Source organism: Xiphias gladius, chromosome 1 (genome assembly GCF_016859285.1).
Source record: "Xiphias gladius isolate SHS-SW01 ecotype Sanya breed wild chromosome 1, ASM1685928v1, whole genome shotgun sequence".
Classification (NCBI taxonomy): domain Eukaryota; kingdom Metazoa; phylum Chordata; class Actinopteri; order Istiophoriformes; family Xiphiidae; genus Xiphias; species Xiphias gladius.
In genome coordinates this window covers 25500216-25527834 of record NC_053400.1, presented here as the reverse complement: position 1 = coordinate 25527834, position 27619 = coordinate 25500216, and the positions used below count along the sequence as shown (strand labels likewise).

The window sequence follows — 27619 nt, the reverse complement described above, 5'->3', positions numbered from 1 at the left end:
TATTATTATTATTATTATTTGTTAGCACAAACTGAATTACAAGTCTGATTTATCATTTTCTGAGGATTTCACAGTGGTTTGTCAGCTGTTTTGTGAGTTGTGGTTAAATTTCATATGTTTGGCAAAAAAAACCAAAAGAAAAAGAAAAAAAAAAAACCCCACTTGTTAAAACCTGAAACTGACTGAAAATATTTTGGATTTTCGAAGTATTCTTTCATTCAGTATATTCTAAAACACCATAGGCGATGTTATAGTTGTTGAAAATTAGAACTTCCTCATCAAAATACCCCAACAATAACTTATACAATGTCAATATTATCTTACAAACTAATGTGATGCTTTTATTTTGTTAATTACAGGTCGTTTTAGGGAATGATCCAATATATCAAAGGATTCATAATTACTGATGAGCACCAGACACACAGGTTAACGGCCTAAAGCCTGTTTTCCTCCGTCCTTCAGTCACCGACTCTCGGCTCAGGGGATTTTCAGGTACCTGGCGACGTCACGGCTCAGGATGAACTCACCTGTTTCGGGGCGTGGCCAGAGAGGAGCGCAGTCTCCGGCGCGAGCCGCAGAGACACTCTCGTGAGGCAGACGGAACCGGGCGACGCAATGAGCACTCGGGTTTAGGTCCGGGTTAAAACATAGGATTATCCTGGGGTTTTTTTTATATTTTCCTCTCCTTTTTCCTCTTTATAAATCGATCGCTTCTTCTTCCCACGTTTTATTCGTTTTGGTTTTTTTTTTTCATATATAATTTTTGCGGCGTTTTGTCATCATGCGGAGACTACCTGCCGCGATCCTCCTGTCGTCTCTCCTACAAGGTAATTTCTCTTTTCTTTACATATGGGCCTCGTGTCGTTCTAAAACAAGTCCTTTAAACCTGTTTACGAGTCGAAAGTTTCTCAAAATTCCCACTGGAACGAACCAAACTGGAGGTATCGGTCACACGACGGCTTTTTGTTTTGTTTACAGATGCATATCTTGTTTGATATCACTTGTCAGTCGGCCTACACGCTGTGTGCGGCTGAAGCCTGTTAAAGTCTGTGTTTTCTCATTTTACCGTGACAATGTGTTTTGTTTGTTTGTTCGTTTGTTTTAATTCGGAGGACTTCAATGACCCCTACTTTCAGTTTGGTGTCAAGTGGACCAGTGAAGTTTTTGAAACTGTAATCCACGAGTCGTTTAGTCTTTCATCTTATTTTAATGAGTCACCAGGACCTGTCCTCATTCAGGGACAGTTTAACTCAACAGGTTTCATTCCAGATTTTGAACGTGTGGTTTGTAGTTTCACTGTAAGCCATTTCCTGTGCCTTTGTCTGTGTCACCTGTTTTTCCAGTTCTGCCACTTTGAAAATAGACTCCTTGGTGGAGAGAAGCCCTCCTGCACTTCGTTTCATTCTTATTACACGCCTCTTCCTTGACTTTAGCCAATACATACTGAAAGCAACTGTTTCCCCGAATCACCCAGCAACTTTTTGGTACACGGGTTAGATTTACTCCTTACACACAGGTGCACAAATACACAAAGTGATGTATGTAACCATATGTTTGTCGTCCCGCCACAGTGTCGGTGGGCATCCAGGTGATTGTTCCCATACAGCAGCGCAGCACGGCTCTGTTTGCCTCGGTGATCCTCCGCTGTGACTACAGCACCTCTGCAAACATCCAAGATGTTCTGGTCACCTGGAGGTTCAAGTCCTTCTGCAAGGACCCGGTGCTGGAGTACTACTCCACGTGTAAGAAACGACAACCCACACAGCAAAACAGAGCATAGCAGGGAGAAAAGTGATACGATGAGTCTCAGAGAGGCCGGTTTACTTGCATTGGAAGCCACTTCTCCTTGAACTGTACTGTAGACATGAAAGAGAGGAGGCAGGTGAAGCATGACCTGCTGAGTAAAAGACGTCATGTTTATAATAGTAGCCTCATGCTTTCATGTCATATTCATCAAAGCCGGGTCAAAAAAAACCCTCCAAAATGTAGTCAGCCTAGTCTAAATGGAGTATTTAGGCTCCAACTCTCATCTTGCCGATTATAAACTCTTGGTTGATGATGTAAAAGGAAGAACTTGTGAATAAAGATGTTGTCTGTATGATCTATAGACTCTGTCAAGCTTCAGGCAAATGCTTCAGACATTCAGGATGGTGAATTCTGTCCTCTGACTTCCGTAGATACGTTACTCACCCTTATCTGGCAGATTGTCCTCCGAATTTTTGCATATATTTCAATTTTTTTACCCTCTATATCTCTTTTGTCTAATTCTAATTTTTTCACACTAGTCTTTTTAGCACGGCCTTCATATGAAGTATGCCGAGCTGCATTTTGTTGCTTGTGTGTGTGGGACAAATAAAACTCTAATAATAATGATAATCTTTGAATTGTAGTGTAGGGACTTCCAGAAACTAAGCTCTAAATATATTTGCATGGATGATGAATGAATTTGCACTGGATTGGTGGCTTGGTTTATTCACAACATTTTAATTTATTTACAACAAGACTAGGAGTGTGTAGCCATGCTTAGACACATTGCTACTTTGAGCCGAATACTAACAAATCTTAGTTTGCACGTTATCATGTGAACATTCGCCAGTTCACCACAGCTGAGGCTGATTTCGGTCATAAAACAAAAATAATGGACAAATAAAAACCTTGACTTGATTGTGGTGCTGGAGGAAAAGTCAGGGGCTCACCAGAGTCAGAAGGATATATTGTTTGGGAACCATGAATGTCAAAAACTTAATCTCAATCTGTTCCGAAGTTATAGAAATATTTCAATCCGGACCAGTTGATGGACAGGCACACTCACATTACCATCCCTAAAGCCGCGCTGCTAGCGCGGCAAAAGATCCAACATCACAGAATCCTCCATTGAAAAGATTTATTGTAGAAAAGTCATTTATTGTGTTAATAAAAGCTTTGCCCCTGGTCTTGCAGCGTACCAGTCTGCACTACAGTTAGGACAGGACCCAGCGAATGACTGTCCAGATCGTCAGCGGACGGTGCGCACTGTGATCCAGAAGAGAGGAAGCAATGAGCCGACGCTGGGACCAGAATACCGCGAGCGCAGGATCAGTATACAAAACAGTGAGTTCATGCAAACACCAGGAAGTCCCGTCCAGCACAGGTGGCGTCGGGCTTCTGACGAGAATAAGACGAAACCATGTCTGGTCCTGAGACTAAATGTGGTTTTCAGATCTCCAAGATTTTATTGTCCTCATTTTGAATTCTTTGCTTCACCTATTATTTTGTGTTTGTAACATGTAGCTCCGTCTCAGTGTGCGTCTGGTGTGTGTTTGTACAGAGGCAGACCTGGTGCTCAATGAGGTGATGTGGTGGGACAATGGGGTGTACTTCTGCGCTGTGGACGCTGCCGGGGACACTACTGGAGACTCTGACAAAGAAATCAAACTCATCGTCTACCGTAAGGAAAAGAAAAAAAACGTGTGTCTAAACATACACTCACTGATTTTATTAGACAGCTTCTACTTTTGATGTTTGACTGGGAGCTGTACCAAAATCAGTGTGTGTGTCTTTAACGTGAGAAACTAGATTAAAAACCTATCCACAACATGTCTGTTTCCTTGGGCACACCACACTGAGCATCTCTGTGCCTCCCCTCCCTCAGACTGGTTGACGGTGCTGTTCATCGTCATTGGAGCCCTCCTTCTGATCATCCTCTTCTGTATCTGCTGCTGCCAGTGCTGTCCCCAGAGATGCTGCTGCTATGTGCGCTGCCCCTGCTGCCCGCAGCAATGCTGCTGTCCTGAAAAAGGTAGAAAAGATTGGGGGCCCGTCGATGTTTTTTAAGGACGCCCCAGTAACCAAATGGGCAACGAAAATAGCGTTAAATGCGCAGGCTATGTTGTCAGAAATGCACGGAAGACAAACAGTGGGGCGCCATGGGAAGGAAAAAACAGATAATGTGATTTTGGTCGCGTCTTGCATTAGGATAGGTTCCCATTTTTTAAGATTTGTCTCAAAACAATACTCACAGGCCCATATGGACACTGAGACAGTAACTGGTCAAAATCTACAGTCCTCGTTATGTGTGAAACTGCATTTTAAATTTTAGCTGACGCTAATATTAGGCCTCAGCAGTCTGACTTAGTCAAATCAAATGGGTATCATCCAAAGCGACTGTGTTTTTATTACCTCTTCGTATTACTATTCCTCCACTGGAGAGGAAAGAAAGAAACACTGTCTGAGAAGAAGAGGTAATTTTGCACTAAAAACACTAAGTTTAGCAGAAACCCAGTTGATTTGTCGAAGTCCGACTGCTGAGTTGGTCAAGTTAAGCTTCAGCTGAACTTTAGGACGTATTTTTACATAGAACAGGGGCTGCAGCGTTTGCCCCCCATCTCTTACCCTGATATCAAGTTGGGAAGGCACCTCTTGACGGAGAGGAGGAACAATTAGAGGGAAAAACAACTCTTACATATGGACGCACGTATGGGCCTGTGAGTTTTGTTTTGAGACAGACTTGAAAAAAACTATCCTGTAAATCGAAGAAAAAAAATCAAAATTCACATCATCTGTTTTGTGGCGTCCGTGTTGGCTTGATTTTTATTTTTCGGGTCTTTCTGACAACACCAGCCCTTTGTTACATCTTGGATTTCAGAAAAATGTGAACATATCTTTTTTAAAGAGCTGCTGTTCAGCAGTCTCCATGACTCTCAAGCATTGAGCGTTGGGGTTTCCCACCAGCACTTGAAAACACAAACAAGGAGTTTTCAAAATTTCTGCTCGCAGCTACAATCCCAGGCATTGATAACCCTAATTTAAGACAAAAATAATATGTACATGTTTATTCTGATGGGTTACCTGTCTGAACTCTACTTGCACAAGTTTATTTTTTCATACATAAACAGTGTTACCTGGTAGGTAGAAAATCAGTCTGAAAGTTTATTGTATGCTTTGGAAGTCCCTTGGTGCAACATTTACAAATTTGTTGTTCTTGAAATATGCAAGTCCCTCAGAACATGTTACATGCAAAGAGCCTGTTTACGTGGAGAAGACCTCCCTGGATTGATGATTATTAAAGAACGCGTTGTCCTCGCCTTTCAGTGGTGATGCAGCATCGTATGATGAAGGAGGCTCAGAGAGCCATGGCCCCCTGGTTAGGGGGACAGCCGCTATATGGACCAATGAGCCACGCCTCTACCCAGATGAACCCGCTGCTCTACTCAGGTATGCACGCGTAGCACAGCGAGTCCGTTAATGACCACATTGTGGCTTTGATAGCTTTAGACTGTAGACGGGTATTCATCCACATACGTCTCCAAATTTGTATCGTCCAACTTTCTTTTTGCCTCTCCAGGATCCGTTTCAGGGAAGAGCATCCCTATGAAGCCAATGCCCCTCCCTCCCCCTCAGTCTTCAGCTTACAGCATGCCCCCTCCCAGTGTCCCTAGCAACCACACCCCTGCCAACACCAATCAGATGCTTGATTACCTGGAGAGCCAGGTGAGGGGGATGGACATGAACAGTCCAATGCTACAGGTATGTAACTGCCCTTGTTCATATTTTTAAGAAGGGGCCAATGAATTTTTGTGCACAAACTACCAAACGAGTTAATTTCTGTGCCGAGGGTCAATTTTTTTTGGAAGTATTTAATGTGATTTAAGTTAAAAATCATTGCCAAGGCGGTAGATGAAACCAGATTTTTGGTGGCTGATAGGTGTCATGGTAGGGTTAGGATCGTTTTATGCTCCATCAGAACTAGTTTGTAAGACGTCTTGTCCAACCACACTGGAAATCAACAGTGCTCAGAGCTGTCCTGAAAAGCCACACTCGAAAGATGAGTGAAAAGCGACCCGCAGTGTTGCTTATGTATTGATATTGAACAGTGCACGTTTTCAGATAGTCTCTCCTGGAAGACATTCGTAGTTTGGAGCTTAAGTGTTCACTAGAAAAGTGAAAGAAATAGTAGTGTCAAGCATGAAAAAACAGAGCTAGAGAGAGAGAGGTTCAGACCCTGTCTCCTTTCTCACCTCCGCATAGCTGGCCAATCTGTTCTGACAGAGTTTGCAAAAAAAAAAACCTTGGGGAAAATTTAAACTAAATTGTTAATGCAAGGATTCCCACAGGAAATTGTTTAGCTGAGGCGGTAAGCCACCCAGATCCTGAGGTATTTGTCTCATGATCGGTCCCACTCATTATATATTTGCCATTTCCTGTGTGAAATAGTGCATTTTATCTTTTTGCGTAAAGGTAAATGTTTTATTTCGTTAATGTGTATTAGCTTATATGATGTTAGCGAAGGATGGCCTTTGTTTCAGGTGAGGTGGTGCGACATCTGTCAGGGCACTGGTGCAGCTCTTGTGTCTTTGTGAATTTTACTCAAATGTGCGAGTGGTGGTTTTAATTTGTATTTTCTTCACTGTTTGTAATTTTCTTCTCTACTTTCTCTTCTTCTGGTCTCTTCTTCCCATCGGTCCCAGCAACCTCCACCCCCCCACATACAGCAGATCCCACCTCCTTCCCAACACGTGCCCGTCACCATCCCATTTTCCCCCGGCCCTCCCAGCATGATCTCTGCCCTTGATGATGGCCCGGCAGAGCGACGAGTCCTCACACTTGCACCAATAAAGGAGCAGCAGCCAGGCAGAATCCCACCCCCTGCCCCCATGACTCGCCCCCTGAGCTCCAGTGAGAGCAGCCGCAGTGGCTTCGGCCGTCGTGATGAGCGAGGTGGAGCGGGTAGGCGTTACCCCTCACCTACCAGATCTAGAGGTGTTCCCCGGAGCTACAGCGAGGAATCCCTGGACGGGCGTAGTCACAGCAGGGCACGGGGAGGCATGGACCGCCCCCGCTCCCGTTCAAGAGATGACCTGTTCGACAGCAGGTCCAGAGGAAACTACTCTCCGCCTGCCTCACGGCGCCCGAGACGAGGGTCCTGGAGCTCGGATGATGAGGGCAGCAGCAGGAGAGGAGGAGGAGGAGGAGGAGGAGGAGGAGGGAGGAGAGGAGGTGGAGGCTGGGCTGACCATCCTCCCAGCTACACCGAGTACGAGCCTGGACAGAAACCGGGAGCACGGAGGAAAGAACGCTACTCTGTAAGAAAATCGCTGCTTTAGTTGATGATAGGCACTCTTGCAACTACACTAACGCACTTGTATCCAGGCGAAGCCACACATAGTCAAACACACAGTCATCACAGAAACCGTCTTGAGTTATGCTGTAAACTGAATCTAAAGCTAGTGTGTCTCTCTCAGGACAAGAGTTCTCGCAGTGGCACCAGTGTCATCATCTGAACCCTCAAGCTGTGAAACGCCCTGCCAGCTCTGTTTCAGAGAACATGCACACCTCTTTAGAACTGGCCAATGGTAAACTTTCAAATGCCACCGTTTTTATGTATTGAAACTCTTTTATTACCTATTTGATGAGTGAAAAGCTGGCAGAGCGACTCATACAGTGTGATATTCAGAAATTTGGAATAATCCTCCTCAGAGTGTGCCGATGGTAAAAGCAAATGTTTGATGTAAAGAAGGAAACCTATTTGGCAGCCTAAAAAAAAGAATGATTTAAGAAAAACCCAGCCAGTCTTCACTGTGACTACTGACCAGATCTTTGGGTTAATATCTCCCTCTGCTGGTCCATCGGTGTAATGAAGATATTCTTATGCGATTTGGTTTTAAAAGCCTCCTGTTAGATTATTCTTATATGTGGCTGTAGAATCGATGTTTCTCCTAATGAAACTCTATTTTTGGCGGGTAATTCTAAAATCAATAAAGCCGCAAGTCAATAATCATTTAAATGCAGAAGAAATTACTCTCAGGGCCAGTAAACAATAAAATTATACCTGTAGTTACAATAGAGCTGTTGAAACCCACCTAAATATGAATAGATTCTTGTGAATGCTGAAGTTAGTCTTTGTCATTTTTGTAAATAGTTATTATATATAAAATCTCCTGGTTGTCTTGAAGTGACTAAGGCATTTGTTTTACTAATGTTTTGAAGGAAAAGGTGTGTGCCATTTACAGCTGTTTAAAGTGAAAGTGGTTTTTACATTAGATGAATGGAGTATTTACATTTAGTGCTTATGAATAACTGTAAACACAGCATGTAAATAATTGTTTTACATGCTGTTGATGTAGGAATTGAAGTAATGTCAACAATGTTACAGGCCCCAAAAGCTTTTCTTCTTTTTAAATTACAGTTGTTTGCACAATATCAAACTGTTTCCAGTAAACAGTTCTGGAAACTGAATGGGTACCCCCCCCTTTTACCGTATATCATGGTATATTTCAGAAAGACAAATTAAAGATGTTGACTCTTTCATTGATATTTTTAAGGAATTTTTTTCTCATTTTAGTTTTTACTATGTACAGTCAGTTTGTGTTTTATTAATAATATTGAAAATAAACTTTTTACCTTTTGGGGTATAGCAAAACTGTGTCTTGTTCTTATTGCTATTTGAACTTCAAGTTTTTCCAAGCACTGGTAGAACTAGTTTTCCACTGCTATTAGTTGCACAGAGATTTTGAGGTTAGAAGTTTTGAGCCAAGGCCTAATGTAAAACAAAGTTAGTTTTTTTTGTTTTTTTTTTAGTTTAGAAAATGATTAATTTCTTCTCCATTTCTACCATTTTATCACCAACCTTAATAAATGTAATATTTTTTCATTTCATCAATATTCCTTCCAACTTTTAAGAAGTGTCTTAGTAGCTAAATAATAGTACAGCATGCACCTTAGCTAAGACTCATAAGTAGGCTGCTATCAACGTTTGACCAAACGTATCACACATCTGAATACAAACAAAATATTGAAATGAAATCACAGCTCTAATTTATCCTGACTTTGATCAACTCTCAAGTTCTTACAATTCATAGTCACATAAGCCACAATATGAGAAGCAGAAAATTAAAGTCATCAATCATTCATGTAATCAATAATAAAGTAATCGATAAAAGTCATATATATGATTAATGATAAAGGTTGGTAATAATGTAAATAATAAAATAATTGATAAGTTAATTAATAAAGTCATGAAACAGTAATGTAATCAATAATAAAATAATTGATCAAAGTCATTAACATCATTAATAAAGGTCACTGATCATTAATATAATCAATAATAAAATAATTGATCAAAGTCATTAACATGATCAATAATGAAGATAATCAATGTGATATAATCAATAATAAAATAATTGATAAGAGTCATTAATATGATAATTATCAAAGGTCACTACTCATGAATATAATCAATAATAAATGAATTGATAAAGTTGGTGACAGCAGCACTGACTCCAGATCAGCCGGTTGTTTTGTCAAACTGCGACTGTGCAGTCTCGTTTAAGTCGCGCGCTGATGACGTCCCGGGGAGAGGAGGTACGGATTTGCCACGTCGGTCTCTGCAACGCATTGACACTGTTGCTCCTCCAGCCCGGGTATAACTTTTAAACCCGTTTTATGCTCTCAGCCGGGGACAACGCCACCCTCCAGCACCGCCGGTGCCGTCGTAGTTCGTCGCCACGGCAGTGCAGCCGCGGATACTGAAGCTGCGAGGCGGAGAAGTGCTCACTGCTGTGCGGACTCGTCTCACAACTGACTGATGCATCCTCGTCCAGCTCACTCCTCCGTGTGTTATCGATGTTGTGTGAGTACCAGCGGCTTCACTCAGCTTCTGAAACTATCTAGGCTTGTTTTCGAGAGTTACCAGCGAGCTACACCTCGTACGTCTTCGTCTCTGTTGAAGTGTGTTTCCAAGTTTCCGCCGTGTTTCAAAATGACAGCGCTGCCCGATGTCATGGGCTTTACTGCATGTCTTAGCAGGTCTCTGCAAAAAAAATAAAAAAAAAAACATCCAAAAGAAATAGCTCATAGCAAAGCTTTCCTCAAAGAAAAAGTCTGCACAGTCACAACAAACACGTCCTTTCCACACAGCTTCATCTTCAGACGCCTTTCTCTCGCTTTATTTTCCACTGTCAGAAGGAAAAGTTCGTGTTTTTGGAGGTGAAAACTGGAAACGTGTTGCACTTCCACGAAACTACAAATTACCGTCCTGCTGTTCCTCCACGGTAGTTAAATTTCCCTATCTCACACTTCCTGTTTTCACTTTTGATTTAAAGCTGTAATTTTGGTCCTGCGCGCGCGCGTGTGTGTGTGCGTGCGTGTGCTTGCGTGTGTGTGTGTGTGTGTGTGTGTGTGTGTGTGTCTGTGTGAACGGCTGTTTCCTGTTGAAGATTCACCTTTAATATTTTTTTAATGCTACCAGACACACCGGCTACAGAGTGGGTATATTATCATCTCCATCATGTTTCATAAGCCATATCAGTATAAAGCAAATATTAAGGTAGGATGTTATCTGGCTCGGCTTTGTGTTTTTGTTTCAGAAGCCTGTCACTGGCTGATGAAGTGGGGCGGGACTACTTTTTTTTTTTTTTTTTTTTTTTTTTTAAAACCCACTGAGGATGGTGATAAGAAAAATTATACAGAATTTAATGAAGTCATTGAATATGGAGCGCAGTTACACCTATGCAGGCTCAGATGGGATTTTTTAAATAATTGATTTCTCTTGTGTTTGTGCTACAACTGTTTGTAGTTATTTTCAGTAGTGGTTATTTTCCAGATTATTGGTTTGTTTTTTGTTTTTGTTTTTTTGACAATCCAAAATCCAAATATATTCAGTTTAGTATCATGTGTGACGAAGAAAAGCATAAAATCCTTATATTTGAGAAGCTGTAAATATAAATTAAAAAGCATAATCAAAGATTATATTTATATATAAATATAATAAAGTTTTTGCTTAAAATTAGTCGTTTGACCAATTGTTTAATCACCTAATTGTTGCGGCTCTAATTTTTTCTATAATGTCAAGTCCCATTTATTTGTTGAGCACAGTATCCTACGGCAGCACTGCTTTATGGAGTGAAAATTTAAATGAAAATAGTGAAAAATCTCCATCACAGTTTCCCTAAGTGTAGGTCACATCTTCAGATGTCATGTTTTGTCCTATCAATAGTCCAAGGAATAAAAATATTCAGTTTACTATCACATAAGACAAGAAACAGCAGCAAAACCCCTCACATGTGAGAAGCTGGAACTACAGAATTTTTGGCATTTTTGTTTGAAAATGTACTTAAATGATTAATTGATTACCAAAATAGTTGACTGTTAATTTTTTTTTTTGTCAATGGACATTGATTTCTTGACTAATTCTATCAGTTCTGTATGAGGAGATGCAGCGGTCTGCAACAAGGACCTACTTGTGAAGCAGTTTCGTATATTTTAAAACATCTGACTGTGCAATAAATCAACTCGCCATTACATATCAAATTGCACCCCAAAACTCCTGCAAAACGTCTACAAGAATCTCCTTACATACATGAAGTAATATATTTCACTCAAGAATTAATAATTTAACTCCTCTCACTTTAGGTCAACTTCCTGCAGTGTTAAACATAATAGGGCTCCATCGATTATGATTATATTCATAGTCAGTTAATACGCTGGTTATTTTCTTGATTAATTGAGTAATTATCTGGTCTATAAATTGTGAAAAATGCCCATCACCTGTTCCTTAAACCCAAGGTGGTGTCAGCAAATGTCTCGTTTTGCCTGACCAAGTCCAAAACCCAAAAGTATTAAATTTACAACATCAGTTCAACAGAAAAAGACAGCATATCCTCACATTTGAGAAGTGGGAAGAGAATGTTTCTCAATTTTGCTCGATAAATGAACTAAACAATACATTGATTATTTAAGTTGTTGCTGATTAATTTTCTCTCTATCGTCTAGTCTATTGATCAGTGGTTTCAGCTGTAATTTCTACCCATTTCAACACAACAGTGCTTAAACGATTAATTGATTAATGCATTGTCAATTGATAGAAAATTAATCAACAAAAATTTTGTTAAAGAATTTATCAAGAAAAATACCAAACATTTAGCTGGTTGCAGCTTCTCAAATATGAGGATTTGCTGCGGAGAGGTTTTATAGGACTGCACAGTCTATTGACATGAAAGAAAACAAGAAAGTGATACAAAAGTGCTGACAGATAAGAGCAAAGCAAGTCATCATCTTTGCAATAAATTATTTATATCCTTCCACATCTGGACTATCAGTTTCACATAACTGTGGGTGTGGAATAGGTCTGTACAAACCATTTCAGTCTGACACAGAGTGAGAGCTAATTGCCCTTTGTTACAGCAGATGATTTGAGATGTCATAACAGGAGGGGCTCGGCTGTAATCAGTAACAACATAATTGATAACTCCATTCTATTCAGTTGTGTCAGAGTGTTTTTCTTGCTGGCTGGCTGGCTCACAGACATTGTTAGCCATTGTTAATGTTATTAGTTGCACATACGCTTTTCCTGCTGTGACAAGTTAAAATGTCTGCTGTGACAACGGCCTATAGTCAGCATTTATAAATTATACAGGTACTGATAGATTTGTGCGTGGAATCAGGGAGCTGAGAAGAGATTGAGGTATTTTAGTAGGGTTTCAGTTTCAGTATTTACCAATCTCAGTGAGCATAGTGAAAATATTCTCCACGAAGTGTTTGCTGACAGTTGTAGCACTGACACACTTCAATAATATGGCAGCTATTGAAAGAGCGTGTGATGACATACTCGTCGTTGGCAATTTCATGTAGACACACACTTAAAATGTTGTCATTGCCTCTGCAAACACCTCCAGGAGATTGTTTCCCAATGTTAGCTTAAGCAGGCAGATTGCATATAAACATGTCTGGTTCTCTAGTAAGGTGTGGATTGGTAACAGTTCTGTTTGTGTTGTTAAGTTAAGTTTAGTAAGGTGTTTGGCCACCAGAACACATCAGTGCTCCTTGGCATTGATTCTATAAGTCTCAGGAACTCTACCGGAGAGATGACCACCACTCTTCCAAAAGATATTCCCTCATTCGGTGTTTTAATGATGGTGGTGGAGAGTGCTTACTAACATGTTGGTCCGAAATCTCCCACAGGTGTTCAGTTGGGTGGAGATATGGTGGCTGTAAAGGCTGTAGCATATGATTCGCATCATTTTCATACACATCAAACCATAATAATCCAACAACTGTTTTTTGTTTTTTTTTGCCTGACATCTATTAAATAATTTGATAACAAGACAAGATACATCAAGTGTTGCTCGCCACACCTGCTAAATAATTTCCTGAGGGGAAACCCCTGGCAGGTTTCTGAGGGCTGAAATATAGAGCTGACATGGTTCATGTCACGATAACATGTCATGTCTTTAATCTGAAGAAGGTTTGATAAGGAAAGACCAAAGCAATGCCAAACAGACAAACAGTTTGGGGTTTTTACTTTTTGCTTCTTTGAACCTCTGTGAGTGAGTGAATATGAATGCATTAGTATGTTTAATAGTGCAGCAGAATTTCACGCTGACAAAAAAAAACAAACAGATGTTTGTTTGTCTTTCATCAATGACAGTGACGGTAGGATATCTTTGGTATTTCAGGGAGATGTCTAACCTAAAGCCCAGTATGTTGAAGTTGCTGTGCATTGTAGGGACATTACAAGCCTTGCAAAAATATACCGTTACAGCGAATCACGCTCCTTTCAAGCAAAAGGTTGTGTAGAATGGTCAAACACATCAGTTTTAATGATACCCCTTAAGAAAAAAATATGCACTTGTGGTATACTAGAAACTTTAGCATTATTGATTTCCCCTCTCAGATAGATAATGATAAAACCATTTTGCTATAACTCTGATTTACAAATAAACTTGATGGGAACAGTAAAGAGTATAGAGCTGCAATGATTGGTCGATTGGTCAATTAGTCGAATGACAGAAAATTAATTTCCAGTTCTTTTTATAAGTAATTGTTTTGGTCATTTTTTTTAAGCAGAAATTGCAAACATTCTATGGTTTCAGCTTCACAAATGTGTGAATTTGAAGCTCTTCTTTGTTAAACAATAGTAAATTGAATACCTTTGGGTTCTGGAGTGTTGGTCAGACAAAACAAGTCATGAGACTTGGACTCTAGGAAACTGCAACAGGCATTTTTCACTCTTTTTGGACATTTACCTAACACTAAATATTGGGCAGATAAATTGATATTGAAAATAACTTAGTTGCATCCCTACTTCACTACTGTTTACTTACTTCACATGTAGTGCAATGTAAATACCTTGAGACAGATCTATACTCTAATTGTACTTAATTTGGCTCCAGGGTGCTGTGTTGTAGTGTTGTAAATGTTGATTAGGCCTCAGGCTTGTTAGTTTTTAGGGTTGTTTTCGTTTTTGTTTCAACCTGAATGTAGTTTTTATCATCTGTTTACTTTTCTTGTTTTAACTCAGTCGTCTTCGTTGGTTTCCTTCACAGTGGCCTGTCTGTACATGGTGGCTCATTGAGGAAAAGGGGAGGAGTCCCAACGGCTGTTGGTTGGTGGGCGGCATCCGTGGTTCCCACGGTAACTGGCGACCATGCCAGGAGGTCGCAGGGGCCCCAGCAGACAGCAGCTAAGTCGCTCTGCTCTGCCATCCCTGCAGACTCTGGTTGGAGGGAACCTCGGCAATGGTACAGGCCTCAGGAACAGGTATACACACACACACACACACACACACATACACACACACACACATACACACACACACACACACACACACCTGTAACAGGAGGTTTGGTTGAACATATTGTCCTTTATCATGGACAACATCATGGACTCACTGCTGTCTGTTCTTAAAGCTTCATGAGGATTTTGCTCATATAATCACATACAGATGTGTGCAACTCTTAATGTTAATGCAGTGTTACCTTTTATTTTTTTTACTCTTTAGTAATTATGGCAGGTGCAAAAGTTTGGACACCCTACTAAGTCAATACTTAGTAAACTCCCCTTTTGCCAGCTGTTGGGCCATGTGGGTGGAAATATTCTGCGCTCGGGTCATTTGGCAGCCAGTGGCACAGGAAACACTGCACATATAGAGGGAAGAATGGATTCCACTAAATATCAGCTAATTTTGGATGCAAATGTCCTGCAGTCGGTCAAGAAAATGAAGCTGAAAAGAGTCTGTCTTCTACAACAGGACAATGTTACAAAACAGACTTCAAAATCAACCTTGAACTTCTTCAAGAAACACAAGCTGAAGCTTTTGGAGCGGCCCTCGCAGTCCGCTGACTTGAAAATCACTGAAAATCTATGGGGAGATCTGAATCATGCTGTGCCCGCAAGATAAAAATATCTCAGAACTTGAAGTGATCTGCAGGAAGAGTGGGCGAGAGTTACTAAGTACTGACTTAGTAGGGTGCCAAATGTTTATACAAGCCACAATTAATTTATATATATATTTTTTTCTATTTTTAAGCTCATTTAAAAAAAAGTCACACTGCATGAACATTTGAAGAAATACACATTTTTAATGTCTGTTGGCTGCAGGGGTTGTATTTACTTTTTCACTTCAGAGATTAACAAAATATGTCAGTGGCCCAGGGCCCAAACTTTTGCATACAACTTTAATACTAATGATGAATATCTTTGTTACCCATTATGCTAAACTGAAATATTTTAACCATATTTTCTCTGAACAGTTTGTAGACCAATCCATGTTTTATACTGCAGATGTTCTCTATCTTGTGACAGTCGAGTATTAATGCTCTTTGTTGTTGCACACTCAGGTGGGAAATTGCTTTCAGAAACTAAATCCAGACATCAGCAGCATTGTCAGCCTTACATTCATCATTTATGTGCATGTAAATTTTGCATGCCAGTTAGAATTTTTATCTTTAAAGACAGGTAGACACTGCATGTTTTTGGCCCAATTTTAGCCTTGAATTGGTTGTCATTTGTCATTTGATGGGCAGTTTGATAGGGGTCATAATGCCATATTACTCACATTGAACGATCACCGACCTGGCTTTGGTGCAAAAGATCTGTTACAAACTATAATGCTTGTTTTCATATTTTTTGAGTATAATATGTAGTATTCTACATGTTGCCAAAACTGTAGTCTTAAGGCTGCTGTGAAATAAAACTGAACTTCACTGCAGAACAGACACCAAATTGTCTGCATCTTCCTATTGACCATTATCATTACAATATTTATAAAAACACAACACAGGTTGTTGTTTTTCTCAATAACTCAGACATTGGCAAGAAGAAAGCAATAGTAACCCTTCACATTTTTCTGAGTGATCGTACAGTACGCCATACAAAATAGCATTGTTAAAACAAGACTAATACTGTATGGATTTGAACTGCAGTCTTCTCATCCTTCCATAGCCATCTGCCAATGTGACAGTGTTTGGCTGCTTTCCAAAATGTATGTCCGGTTGGACGTCTGGAGACAGCTCACTTTCCCAGTGGCCACTAGTCAGCTGACTGATTTACTGTAGCCAGCTGATTCCTCTCTCAATCTCATTCTATAATTATCAGACTTGATTTCTATATAATCAGACTTGACTTGGCGGCGGCAGCAATAATACTAATAACATATAATAGTAATGATAATCATAATAATTGAGGCAGTGGGTGTTGAGCAGGATGATGGGGGCAGTAGTTGGTTTGCAGTCACAGATCCAGACTCTGCAGCACCAGGGGCAGAATATCTACAGAAAGCGACAGGAGGAGGGAGACGAGAAAGCACCAAACTACGGGAGAGAGAGGAAGTCAACCTAGTAACAATCATTGATGCAATATGAATGCGTACAGATGGAGAGGAAGAGGAGGACAGAGGGGCTCTTAAATGTTTAGTGGTTGTCTGCCTCCCGGAGCCAAACTAGGAGATAGTTCCACAGTAGAGGAGCCTGATAGCTGAAATCTTTGCCTCCCATTCTACTTTTGGAAACTCCTAACAGTGGTGCTGGAGGCCAGGGCAATGCCATCCAGAGTAACTATATTATTAGATAATGTGTTTATGAGGCGCTTGGGGCCAAGTACAATAACTTCAGTTTTGTTTGAGTGTAACAGCATAAAGTTGCGGGTCATCCAGGTCTTTATGCCCTCAAGGCATGCTTGAAGTCTAGCTAACTGATTGGTTTCATCGGACTTCATTGACAAGTACAGTAAGGTATCATCTGCATAATAGTGGAAGTTTATGGAGTGTTTCCTAATAATATTGCCTAAAAGAAGCTTATATGAGGTGAATAGAACTGGTCCAAGCACAAGAACCTTAGGGAACTCCGTGACCAACTTTTGAGTATATGGAGATTTATCGTTAACGTTCACAAAATGAAATCAGTCTGATAAATATGACTTAAACCAGATGTCTGACGCAATTACAAGGTCAGTTGTAACTTTCACCAGTGCTGTCCCTGTGCTATGATGCACTCTAAATCCTCACCAAAAATCCTCAAATAAAGTATAATCACGTAAAAAGTCACACAACTGGTTGGAAACAGCTTTCTCAAGGATCTTAGAGAGAAAGGGAGGGTTAATATGGGTCTATAGTTGGCTGAAACATCTGGATCAAGAGTAGGCTTTTTAAAAAGAGGTTTAATTACAGCTGTTTTAAAGGACTGTGGTACAGTGGCTACAGTGCTGAAAGGAACCTAGGGTTGTTTTTATTTTCTTCTATTAAAGATGAGTAATATGCTGTTCTGCCATTACAAAGGGCCTGCCAGTATGTTTTAAGACTATCACGCCAGGCTAAGCGGGATCCTTCCAGTTTGGTAGAATGCCATTTCCCATATCCTTAGTTTTCACGTAGTTTGCTTTAATATGCAGGTTGGGGAATTAAACCATGGAGCTAACGCCCTTTGTTTTATTTTCATCTTTTTTAATGTGGCAATAGAGTTGAGTGTCATTCTCATGGAGCCTACAGCACTATCAAAAAGATGATCAATTTGGGAGGGGCTAAAGTTAGCAATACCAACCTTGTTATTTTATCAGACAATGGTCTGGAATTCAGATAAAAATTAAGGGCCAGGAGCGGGCTACACTATAACAAACATAATAGGCTTTAAAGTTCTCAATGATGGAAATGTAACACTGAGAACCAGGCTTTTAAATTAGTTATAATTTAGTTTAGGTTAATGGTTGATTATTAGGTTGAAAATGGCTTCAACTCCACCTCCTTGGCCGGTGCCTTGAGGAATGTGAGTATTAATATGACTTGGGGGGGGGTGGATTCATTTAGGCTAACATAACTATAGACGGACTCAAAAACACTCACTAGCCTAGCAGCATAATAAGGCTACAAATAACCCATAATGCAACATATAGTCCTATATTAGGGCCAATATGGTATCCTTTCTCTCCAGAGCAGTCGAGAATGCTCAGTATATTTTTCCATTCATTCAGTTTAGGTGCTGAACAAAAATGCTTAGGCGCTGTGCCTAAGTCTTATAATGGTAGGGAAAACCCTTGCCGTCAGTACCCTGTTCACTCTTATGCTGTATGCTTGCTGTTCATTTAATAATTTAAAAGCTCCACCTCCACCCCAGCATCCACCTGTAGGCTCTGAGTCAACGTAGTCTACATTCACATAATTATCCATTCCATGGTTGATGGCAGACTGAAATTTAAAAAATAATCAGGAGATGAATTGATAATGAAAATAATCTTCAGGTACAGCCCTAATTCTAACAACTCCCCTCCAAAACCAAATCTAAAAAAACAAACAAACAAATACTTTCAGTGTTTCACATTGCTCCTCTAATTGAAGGTCTATAACACACAGATTTTCATGTAAAACAAAGAAAATCAACAAATCCTTACAGTTGAGAAGCTGGAACCAGATAATGTTTGGAATTTATAAAAAGTAATTTAAGAATGACTTAAATGATAAATTGTAAATCAAAAATAGTTACAGATTAAGTTTCTGTCATTTGACTGTTTAAGTTACCAATAACTAGCTCTAATATAAACTTTTTTTTCCCGCTTTTACTGATCTGAAATCTTAGTGTGCAATTTTTATTCCACACAGCTTGCAGTAGGTATGATGTGATACAAACATCTGTATCCCGGATGTATCTGTCTGAGTGTTTGTATTCCTGATTGTGTGTCTTCTTTTAAGGAGCAGTAACTCGGTGGGTCTGTCTGCCCCGCCTCTCTCGGCCCTCATTACTCCAGAGCCGGTCCGCCACTCGAGGATCCCTGAGCTGCCGTTGGACAGCAGCCTGCTGTTTGAGTTCCTGCTCTTTCTCTATTTGCTGGTGGCCTTGTTTGTCCAATACATCAACATCTACAGGACGGTCTGGTGGTACCCGTACAGTCACCCCGCTGCCTCTACCTCGCTTGTAAGAACACCTAACACACACCATCAGCTCTGTGGTTTCTGGAAACTTGAAATCATTGCTTCTTCCGTCATAACTTTCAAAATGAGACACCAAAACTTGACTCCCACACTAACCCAAAACCTGAGCACTTGAAATCTAAAAACAGAACTGATCCTTTTTGATCTTTATTATTAAAAAATATTAATTTATTAGTATTTTGAATATTAAAAACGGAGTGAAGTCACATTATATAAATTACAATTTTTTCTTTTTTTTTTTTACATTGAGTTACCTTTACTTAATCAGTAGCCTTTTTTTCCTTTACTTTCATTTTTCTCTTTACTTTCTATTAATGGAAACATAGTCCTAGCTGCTGTTAAGCCCAAGTTTACTTTAAACTATGATGAACAGTATCTTTGTGCAGGAACAGGAAACACAATTTTAGCATGGGGTGGTTATATCAAAGGTATCTGCCCCCCCCAAGGACTGGGTACACCAATGCTGATTTGAGACATTATTGGGCAGTTTCAGGTCTAACCTAATATTTTGCTGAATGAAATGTGGATCATTGTATGATCTTTGTATTGCCAACAATTGTGGTTCTTTTGAACAGCTTGTGCCAAAATTTAATTTTTACATTTTTATGGGTATCCAAATACTTATAAAGTTTGGTTCAAAATTGTACATTGGCTTCACTTTCTAAGGTAAGACTGTGTAAGATTAAAGCAGATTCGTTACTCTATTAAGGGATCAACTCGGGAAATTCATGCTTCCTGGCATTTTTAACCTTTTAAAATATGGAAGAACTTGACTTTCATATTTATTTATTTACCTATTTAGTTGCTCATTTACTTTGTCTTTATTTGTTTTCTGTCTTCTTGTTTTACCCACTGTTTTACTTTTTATTTTTATAATTATATATTTTTTATTTATTGCTGTTTGTCTCATTGTCGGGCTGAGGTGTTCTTGTTCTTGTGGGGGGATAGGGGAATCAAAAAAGGAAAATATTTTCTTCACATGTTTTGTAATATATATGTTGTTCAGTAAAAAGACATTGATCAAATATAGCGGTGAAATGGTACAATTCAAAAATGTCTTAATGAAAAACTAATGCCAGCTTTTTTCTTCTTTCTGCGTTGCTCCCACAGAACTTTCATCTAATGGACTACCACCTGGCTATCTTCATCACAGTCATGTTGGCCAGGAGGCTTGTTTGGACTATAGTTTCAGAGGTAAACAAGCAGACCTGTATATACAGTCAGCTAACACATTTTAGTACACATAGCCCCTGTCGGAACTGAACTCCTGATGATGGCGGTACTGGTGCCACAGTCTCTCTGATATCTGTGACTTACTCTGTCGTCTGTCTTGTTCAGGTGTCTCAGAGCAGCGGGGGATCACTGCTGCGCTATGTGGTTCTCATCGCAGCTCGGCTCTGCCTGCTGACCATGTGTGGCTGGGTCCTCTGCTGGACGCTGGTCAACCTCTGCAAGAACCACTCTGTGCTCAACCTCCTCTTCCTGGGATACCCGTGAGTCTTTGATAACCCCCAACCCCCACCCTCTAAAGGCCAGGATATGCTCGTACAAGCTTTGTCTGATTGTGTCTCAAAGCAAATGTGTTTATAGCTTTTCTGAATGGCTGCACTTAAAGGCAATGCAAAAGGCATGCCATCTTAGAGATGCAATGATCATACAAATGGGCATAGCAGTGCACACTATCACGCTTTTTCTCCTCTAAGGCATTCATAGTGTTGCACTTGGTTGGTCACACACTAGCTTTGTGAGGATTGAAAAAAGTAGAGCTTTAGAGAGAAGTTCAAGCCCTACGTGCTTTCCCACATCTGCACGTTTGACTTTGTGCAGTGGGTGTGAATGTGGGATTGTCGCTTTTGAGAAATTACCAAAATTGTTGCATGCTGCCCCCGATTCCGACGTTGTAAAGGTGTGGGGGTAAGCATAGTGACACTTAATTAAATATGAAATGACTAAAAAGTTTATTTCAGTCAGATTTCTTTGTGTTTTTGATTTTGTGTATGTTCCACAAAGGTCAAGGGGTGAATCACATGCAAAATGATACTTGCATACACAAACCATGACATTGCTAGCAATGGTTTAAGAAAAAACCCACATAATTAAATTCCCTATCTACTTCTTCTTAAACTGAGATTTCTCTTTAGGACACAGCACATCTTTCTAGATGTTCGCCTGATTTTCAAAACAAAAGATTCACTTAGCATGTTGCTGTTTAGTTAGTTTTTTGTTTGTGTTGTGCTAATGGACATAAAAAGTTGTGGACCCCCCCCCCCACCATTTTAAATATGCATTGTGTGTTCTCTTTTTCATCCTGCCGTCATTAAAAACTAAAACTCGCTGCTCTGTTCTTGTGTCCTTGTTCGCTCATTGCCTGCCCTCCATGCCAGTTTTGGTGTGTACGTCCCGCTCTGCTGTTTCCATCAGGAGGGTGGGAAAAGCCAAACGGCGCCGGCTGACTGCGATTACCCAGCAGACCACCAGCAGACCGACCTAACAGAGACCCCGTTCTTTCGACCACGTGACTTCCTCTTCCTGTTAAGAGAGAACCTCAGAGAGCAGTTTTCCAGTCCCCCGCACATGCCCACTCACACCTGCCCACCACACACACACTCACACACACCGGAGTTGATTCGAGCCGAGGTGGAGGAGCTGAAGAGCGACTTCAACCGTCGAATCAAGGAAGTGCTGTTCAACTCGCTGTTCAGTGCTTACTATGTAGCCTTCCTGCCTCTCTGCTTTGTCAAGGTTGGTATCTGTCACCTGTGTTGTTGTTTTTTTGTTTGTTTTTTTTCTCCCCCCTTTAAGATTTTATGTTGATTTTTCAGACTTTTTTTTTTTTTAACGCAAACTTTCCATGCTCCACCATGCCTTCAGTACCTCTCAAGTTGCTAAATTGTCGGTGAATTTATTTATCTATGATACTTTTCATAGAGCACCCAGTACTATGACATGCGTTGGTCATGTGAGCATCTGATTATGGTGTGGATCAATGCGTTCGTGATGCTGATGAGTCAGCTGCTGCCCCCCAGCTACTGCGACCTGCTTCATCGCTCGGCGGCTCACCTGGGCCGCTGGCAGAAACTGGAGCACGGCTCGTACAGCAACGCGCCTCAGCATGTGTGAGTGGCCCTTTGTGCACACATTTGTACACTCGCTGAGGTTTAAAAATGACCGTTAATGGTTTGTGTATTTGGTTACAGGTGGTCAGAAAGCACGATTTGGCCTCAGGGGGTGTTGGTACGACACAGTCGATGTCTGTATAAGGCAGTCGGACCCTATAATGTCGCTCTGCCCTCTGATGTTTCCCATGCAAGGTTTTATGTGAGTATCTGTACTTTATATCATAGTGGCAATGTACAGTATGTAACCTGTAAATTATTCACTCGCTTGAGGGGGGACGAAATAATGACACCTTTACAATATAATACAATGATAGAACAAAATACACAGCTGTAGAGTTGGTTCCCGGCAGCCTATTAAAGCAGAAAAACCCACCACCTCACCTGAAATAACGAACACCCTTGCTAACATCAGCAGAGCTTGTACTTTCATCAGCCACACATTTAATGAGTTCAGCTGGGTTGATAACTTCTGTGTTAAGGGTTCATGCCATACCTATCGTGTCTAGATGTGTCGGCTGTGATGCTACGCCGTAGCATCGTCAAAAATGTAACCACACATATTGTGGTTATGGTGGTACCGTGAGGAGACTGCAAGAACTGTGGATTTGTTTGCTTCTACAAGCTTCTGATGTCGGTAGAGGTTGTTTTTCTCGACCCGGGTCAGCTGTGGCTCCAGAGGTAGCACGGGTCGTCCACGAACCGGACGGTCAGTGGTTCCATTCCCTGTGTGTGTGTGTGTGTGTGTGTGTGTGTGTGTGTGTGTGTGTGTGTGTGTGTGTGTGTGTGTGTGTGTGTGTGTGTGTGTGTGTGTGTGTGTGTGTGTGTGTGTGTGTGTGTGTGTGGAAAGTGCTGTATGAATATGTGAATGAATGGGTGAGGGTGAATTTGGCTTGTAGTTTAAAGCGCTGTGACTGAGTGAATAAGTCTAGAAAAGCGCTATGTAAGTGCAGTCCATTTACCATTTGCTGCACCTCTAACGCATAACCACTGCAAACCCTCTCTGCTCCCTGAACCTCCACTCTTATTCACAGTGAATGAAACAACTTAAATTAAGCGACAAACGTAACAATTTCCTATTTGAATGTAATAATCAAACAAGGTGAACCTTCCCACCATTGCTCGTGTCATAAAGTCGGTGAAACTATGTAAACACAATTAATGTGGGGAGTATAGGAAAAACACGATACGGCCCGATCATGTGTGATACATGCACTTAATGTTTTTGTGGCGATATCAGGGCTAATTAATTAATCCTGCTTATCGAGTATAAATCCGGCTTTGGGCAACCTTATTTAACACCATCTAGTAGCTTGATAATGCAATGAGATGTGTCAAGATCTGTCTGATTCAGCTCACCAGGTGACGTAGTGATCAGAGCAGTGCATCACAAGGTTGGGGGGAAAAAAAGAGGAAATCCTTTGTTTTTGTTTTTTTGTATGAGTTGTGCAAAGTAAATGCAAATGGTTGAGAAAGATATATTCAGGTGGGGTTGTGCGAGGAAAAACTTGCCACACAAACAGAGGAAGGCAAGCAGCACTGCAGATTAGACATCAGGCAGAAGATAGTTTGAAGATAGTTTGATAATCACCAGCTCGATACAAGTTTTACCGAATACAGTCTGCATCAAGCAAGACTTAAGATGGGGCTTCAGAGCTTGAGACACCAACCATGAACCACAGCATCCCCATATCGTGTCCAGCCAGGGACCTCTGTTGCATCTTTCTCTCCCCCTCTTTCTGCGTTTCCTGATATATCTCTACTCTCTACAGTAAAGGCTTAAAATGCCACAAAGCTGGTTTAAAAAAAATCTTAAAACAAGGTTTGCTAACTTGAACTTTCCTGGGGCTTTCAGCTGCATCTCTGGATTTTTGCAAACATACGGAGTTTGCTCAGTTGTCGTAGAGATGATATATAGTTCTAATATTGTTTTTTTTTTTTTTAATTTAGATAATGACCAACTTGAATAATGTCAGTAGGTCTGTGTTGAAGAAGAGCACAGAGCCACAGCTCTGCCTCTGTAGCTCAATCCACCATGTGTCACACAGACCGGATACAGGGGCTGCCTGTATAATCAGAATAATCGTCTATTACATTGTACAGGTGTTTACTTTATACTTTATTGTGTCCACCACCTGCATATTAAATATTTTTCATCCATGACCCTGCTCCTATGCTCTGTAATTTTTTTTCCTGTTCTTTTCTTCCTGTCGGTTGGTCTTCCAGTTCCTGTTTCACAAGCCATTGCGGATCCTGAACCTGCTGATCTGGATTGAGTCGAGTGTGGTTTTGTATCAGTTATACTCTCTGCTGCGCTCTGAGCGCTGGAACCACACTTTGTCTCTGGGCCTTATTCTCTTCTGCAACTACTATGTCCTTTTTAAACTGCTCCGAGACCGCATTGTGTTGGGCAAAGCCTACTCCTACCCTCTGTCCTCCAACAGTTTGGGGCTCAAGTCGCAGTAAAGGCTCAGCACAGCGAGACCTCACCTACGAACTCTGGATTTGGAGGGGAGATGGGTGGAGGTCTGGTCAAGCGGAAGACTGGAGGGTTGTTTAGCACTCACGCTTGGAGGTTAAGGGACAGACTGTGAACTCATAATTGTGTTTTGATACGGTTCTATTTTTAATGCAATGTTTATATATACCTATTTAAAAGAATATTTTTATTTTGTATACTATTTCGAGTTACGCCGGGCATTACCACACTGACAACATTAGCTTGTTGTGTTATGTTGTTGCTAGGCGACAGGGAAGTCAGGGAATGCCAGGAGGTGACTTTCACCAAAGATATTTTAAGTGCAGTTGGCCAATCACAGAGCGGGCTTGGCCTCTGACAGTCAGTTAAACTAGATGAGCAATTCAGGGCAGTGGAAGGAGTCGTGCCTGAGATCCTGAATCCTGGATTTTCTATAATCTGCTTCAACCTTAAGGCTCCCAAATCTTAAATCTGGAACCAGTTGCTGTTTTGGGGTAGCAGGATGATTTCATCATTTCAGCATTGCTGCAGAAATTAATGCTGATCTTTTGTCACTGCTCTTTAAGGAATAGCTCAACATTTTTGAAAATACCTTTATTTGCTTTCCGGTGGAGAATGAGAAGATCGATACCGCTCTCATGGCCGCAGGGTAAATATCAGTGTGAGCTAAGCATAAAGACTGGAAATTGGGAGAGAGCTAGACTGGCTCTGTCCAACGGTGACAAAATCTGCCTGCCAGCACCGCTAAAGCTCAGCAGTTGCCATTTTATATCTCCTTTTGTTTAACAAAGATAAAGTGTAAAAATTATTCAACATGTTCCCGGTTGTTATTTGCTGTGAAGTTTTTCACTGACCATGAAATGGCCCAGCACATAACCCATCATAAAACAGTAAATTGTTGTTTTTACACCTTGGTTTTTGTATATATTAACCAAACAAGATATAACGCTTTAATTGGTAAGTTTTAGACATGCTTGTAGGCAGATTTTGTAACAGTTGGACAATGCCTGACTAGCTGTTTCCCCGTTCCCCGTTTCCCCTGTTTGCAGTCTTTATGCTAAGCTACAATCCCCGACTGCCGGTTGTATCTTTTTCTTTACCGTACAGACGAGAGTTACAGAGTTTCTCATCCAACTCCCTAACAGAATGAGGATAAGCAAATTTCCCAGAATGTCCAACTATTCTTAAAGCAGAGCCTCAGTGTGGATTTTAACCACAATGTCGAATAAAATTTTGACTTAAGATCAGTCTGTAGGTAAAACACCATAGGTACTCCTGTCCACTGCCTCTGCAGAGAATGCTGTATTCTTCCTCATTCACCTTTCTCACCTTTTACTATCAGTACCTGCTTGTTTCACATCTTGGCTATCTGTAGGGGCAGCACCAGGCATGTACAACTTTCATGAGGCTGCCAACAAGTGAGAAGGGATTGAGATACTATTGGCGTGTTTGTTTTTTTTTAGCCCTGCCTGCCCTCATTCTGGTTCATTAAAAAGTGAAAAGTTTGAAAGGCTGCTGCTGTAACAGGTCATTATGAAATTCAAAACTCTTACTGATGTCAGATCACACTTTGACAAGCAGAAATATTCTTACCGTGATACGTATGACTCATTTGTGTTCTTTAAAGCCATCCAGACTCTATTTTATTGAATTTTGGTGCCTGAATGCCTAAACCGTAATGGGAGTGAGGACTATCTCAAAACAGGTCCATCTCTTTGTGGACTGGATGCAGATAACAGAACGAATGTGGCTAACAAAGTTTTCTATTGGTACGTCCCAGGATCTAACCTTTATCCCAAATATGTCCTTTTCATCGCGCTCTTAAGTGTATTTGACAGCACAGGATGTTCAATGGTGACATTTCCATGGGGGATAAATACAAAATAAAAGGGTGAAGACAGCTGGAGGGGAAGGACTGTATATGTCACCTCATTACCCGTTCATGTACTTTCAGTTACTGGAACGGTGTTACAAACAGGTTGCCTTGCATGTTGTTGCCTTTCTGTTTAGTCACACTTGGTTAACTTCCTTTTACTCTCAAGTCTCTATGAGCCTGCACTCCTTCCTTTGCTCTAATCCACAGGCAGTGCATAACTTCGGGCAGTATTCAGTATTAGTGTCAGGCCCCGGTAGCTGTCCAGTATTCAGAGCGAAATCAATAAAACTTGAACAGAAAAGCCTTTTAATCAAGGGGTAAAGTCGGAGTAGAAAATCTGAGAATCAATATTTCCTGTGGTGTGGTGAATTTCACATTCACTGCTTCAGTCAAGTTTCAGGTTGAGTGTAGATGAGGTTAAGGAAGCCACTTTTGTGATGACCCAGTGTGCACATCTGGATAAAAGAAGCAGTTGTGTTAAACTCAAATGTCAATCATGTGCCCATTATTCTGCTTTGTCTGCAAACTCAGCCCTTAAATCAGCTTTTTGGTGCTTATATTCCATTTACGATCATATTTCCACTTGAATGTAGCAAATTTTGCAACTGAATGTTGCCGTTGACTTGAATTGGCATGTTTTTGTAATTGGTAGTGGTAGCCTTCAATTGAGCGCCGTCACTGAAGTATCAGTTTTGAATGGGTGTAGTATTATTTTATCTTAAACTTGCCCTCATCTCAATAATATAGAAAGGGGACATTTTAAGGTTTGCTTTAAATTCTGCCTCTATTACAGTTCTTATTTGAGTGTTAAGTCTTTGCTCAAATAACAGACATTCTGTCTGCTTTTTTTGGTTTGGACAGACAATTAAGTCGTGACCTGACCACACTGCAGGTCGAGTGTGAAGTGTACTTGATTGTCCTCTGGCCTACATGAAATTTGGAGATACAATAAAAGTAAAATTGACACTTGATGTCGA

At 40.7% G+C, this 27619-nt stretch overlaps 2 protein-coding genes across 5 annotated transcripts; both read left to right on the top strand.

Annotated features, from left to right (window-relative positions):
• Positions 1-538: 538 nt before the first annotated feature.
• LOC120793957 (immunoglobulin-like domain-containing receptor 1) lies at positions 539-8334 on the top strand. Its single transcript, XM_040134463.1, has 9 exons — positions 539-827; positions 1572-1742; positions 2941-3090; positions 3308-3427; positions 3632-3778; positions 5071-5193; positions 5324-5505; positions 6447-7061; positions 7221-8334. Exons 1-9 carry the CDS (start codon positions 782-784, stop codon positions 7257-7259), a joined length of 1593 nt encoding a protein of 530 aa, XP_039990397.1. The 5' UTR covers positions 539-781; the 3' UTR covers positions 7260-8334.
• Positions 8335-9278: 944 nt separating this feature from the next.
• Positions 9279-25798, top strand: tmem39a (transmembrane protein 39A). 4 transcript variants are annotated; one of them, XM_040117532.1, is made up of 9 exons: positions 9279-9607; positions 14301-14514; positions 18938-19154; positions 20282-20365; positions 20510-20664; positions 21556-21913; positions 22100-22287; positions 22369-22489; positions 24514-25798. In XM_040117532.1, the coding sequence occupies exons 2-9, from the start codon at positions 14402-14404 to the stop codon at positions 24751-24753; spliced, it is 1476 nt and encodes a 491-aa protein (XP_039973466.1). In that variant the 5' UTR covers positions 9279-9607; positions 14301-14401; the 3' UTR covers positions 24754-25798. The 4 variants fall into 4 exon arrangements, with proteins under 4 accessions (XP_039973466.1, XP_039973383.1, XP_039973556.1 ...); XM_040117449.1 differs by having other exon boundaries at positions 18932-19154; XM_040117622.1 differs by lacking the exon at positions 24514-25798 and adding an exon at positions 24238-24469 and having other exon boundaries at positions 18932-19154.
• The last annotated feature ends 1821 nt before the right edge of the window (positions 25799-27619 follow it).

Bases quoted from the DNA above. Each gene is read 5' to 3' on its own strand.
- LOC120793957 (XM_040134463.1), top strand. From the start codon at position 782: ATGCGGAGACTACCTGCCGCGATCCTCCTGTCGTCTCTCCTACAAG. The intron at 1,743-2,940 runs GTAAGAAACGAC...CTGGTCTTGCAG, and splicing joins GCTGGAGTACTACTCCACGT to CGTACCAGTCTGCACTACAG. The intron at 3,091-3,307 runs GTGAGTTCATGC...GTGTTTGTACAG, and splicing joins CAGGATCAGTATACAAAACA to AGGCAGACCTGGTGCTCAAT.
- tmem39a (XM_040117449.1), top strand. From the start codon at position 14,402: ATGCCAGGAGGTCGCAGGGGCCCCAGCAGACAGCAGCTAAGTCGCTCT. The intron at 20,366-20,509 runs GTAAACAAGCAG...TGTCTTGTTCAG, and splicing joins TTTGGACTATAGTTTCAGAG to GTGTCTCAGAGCAGCGGGGG. The intron at 22,490-24,513 runs GTGAGTATCTGT...TTGGTCTTCCAG, and splicing joins TTTCCCATGCAAGGTTTTAT to TTCCTGTTTCACAAGCCATT.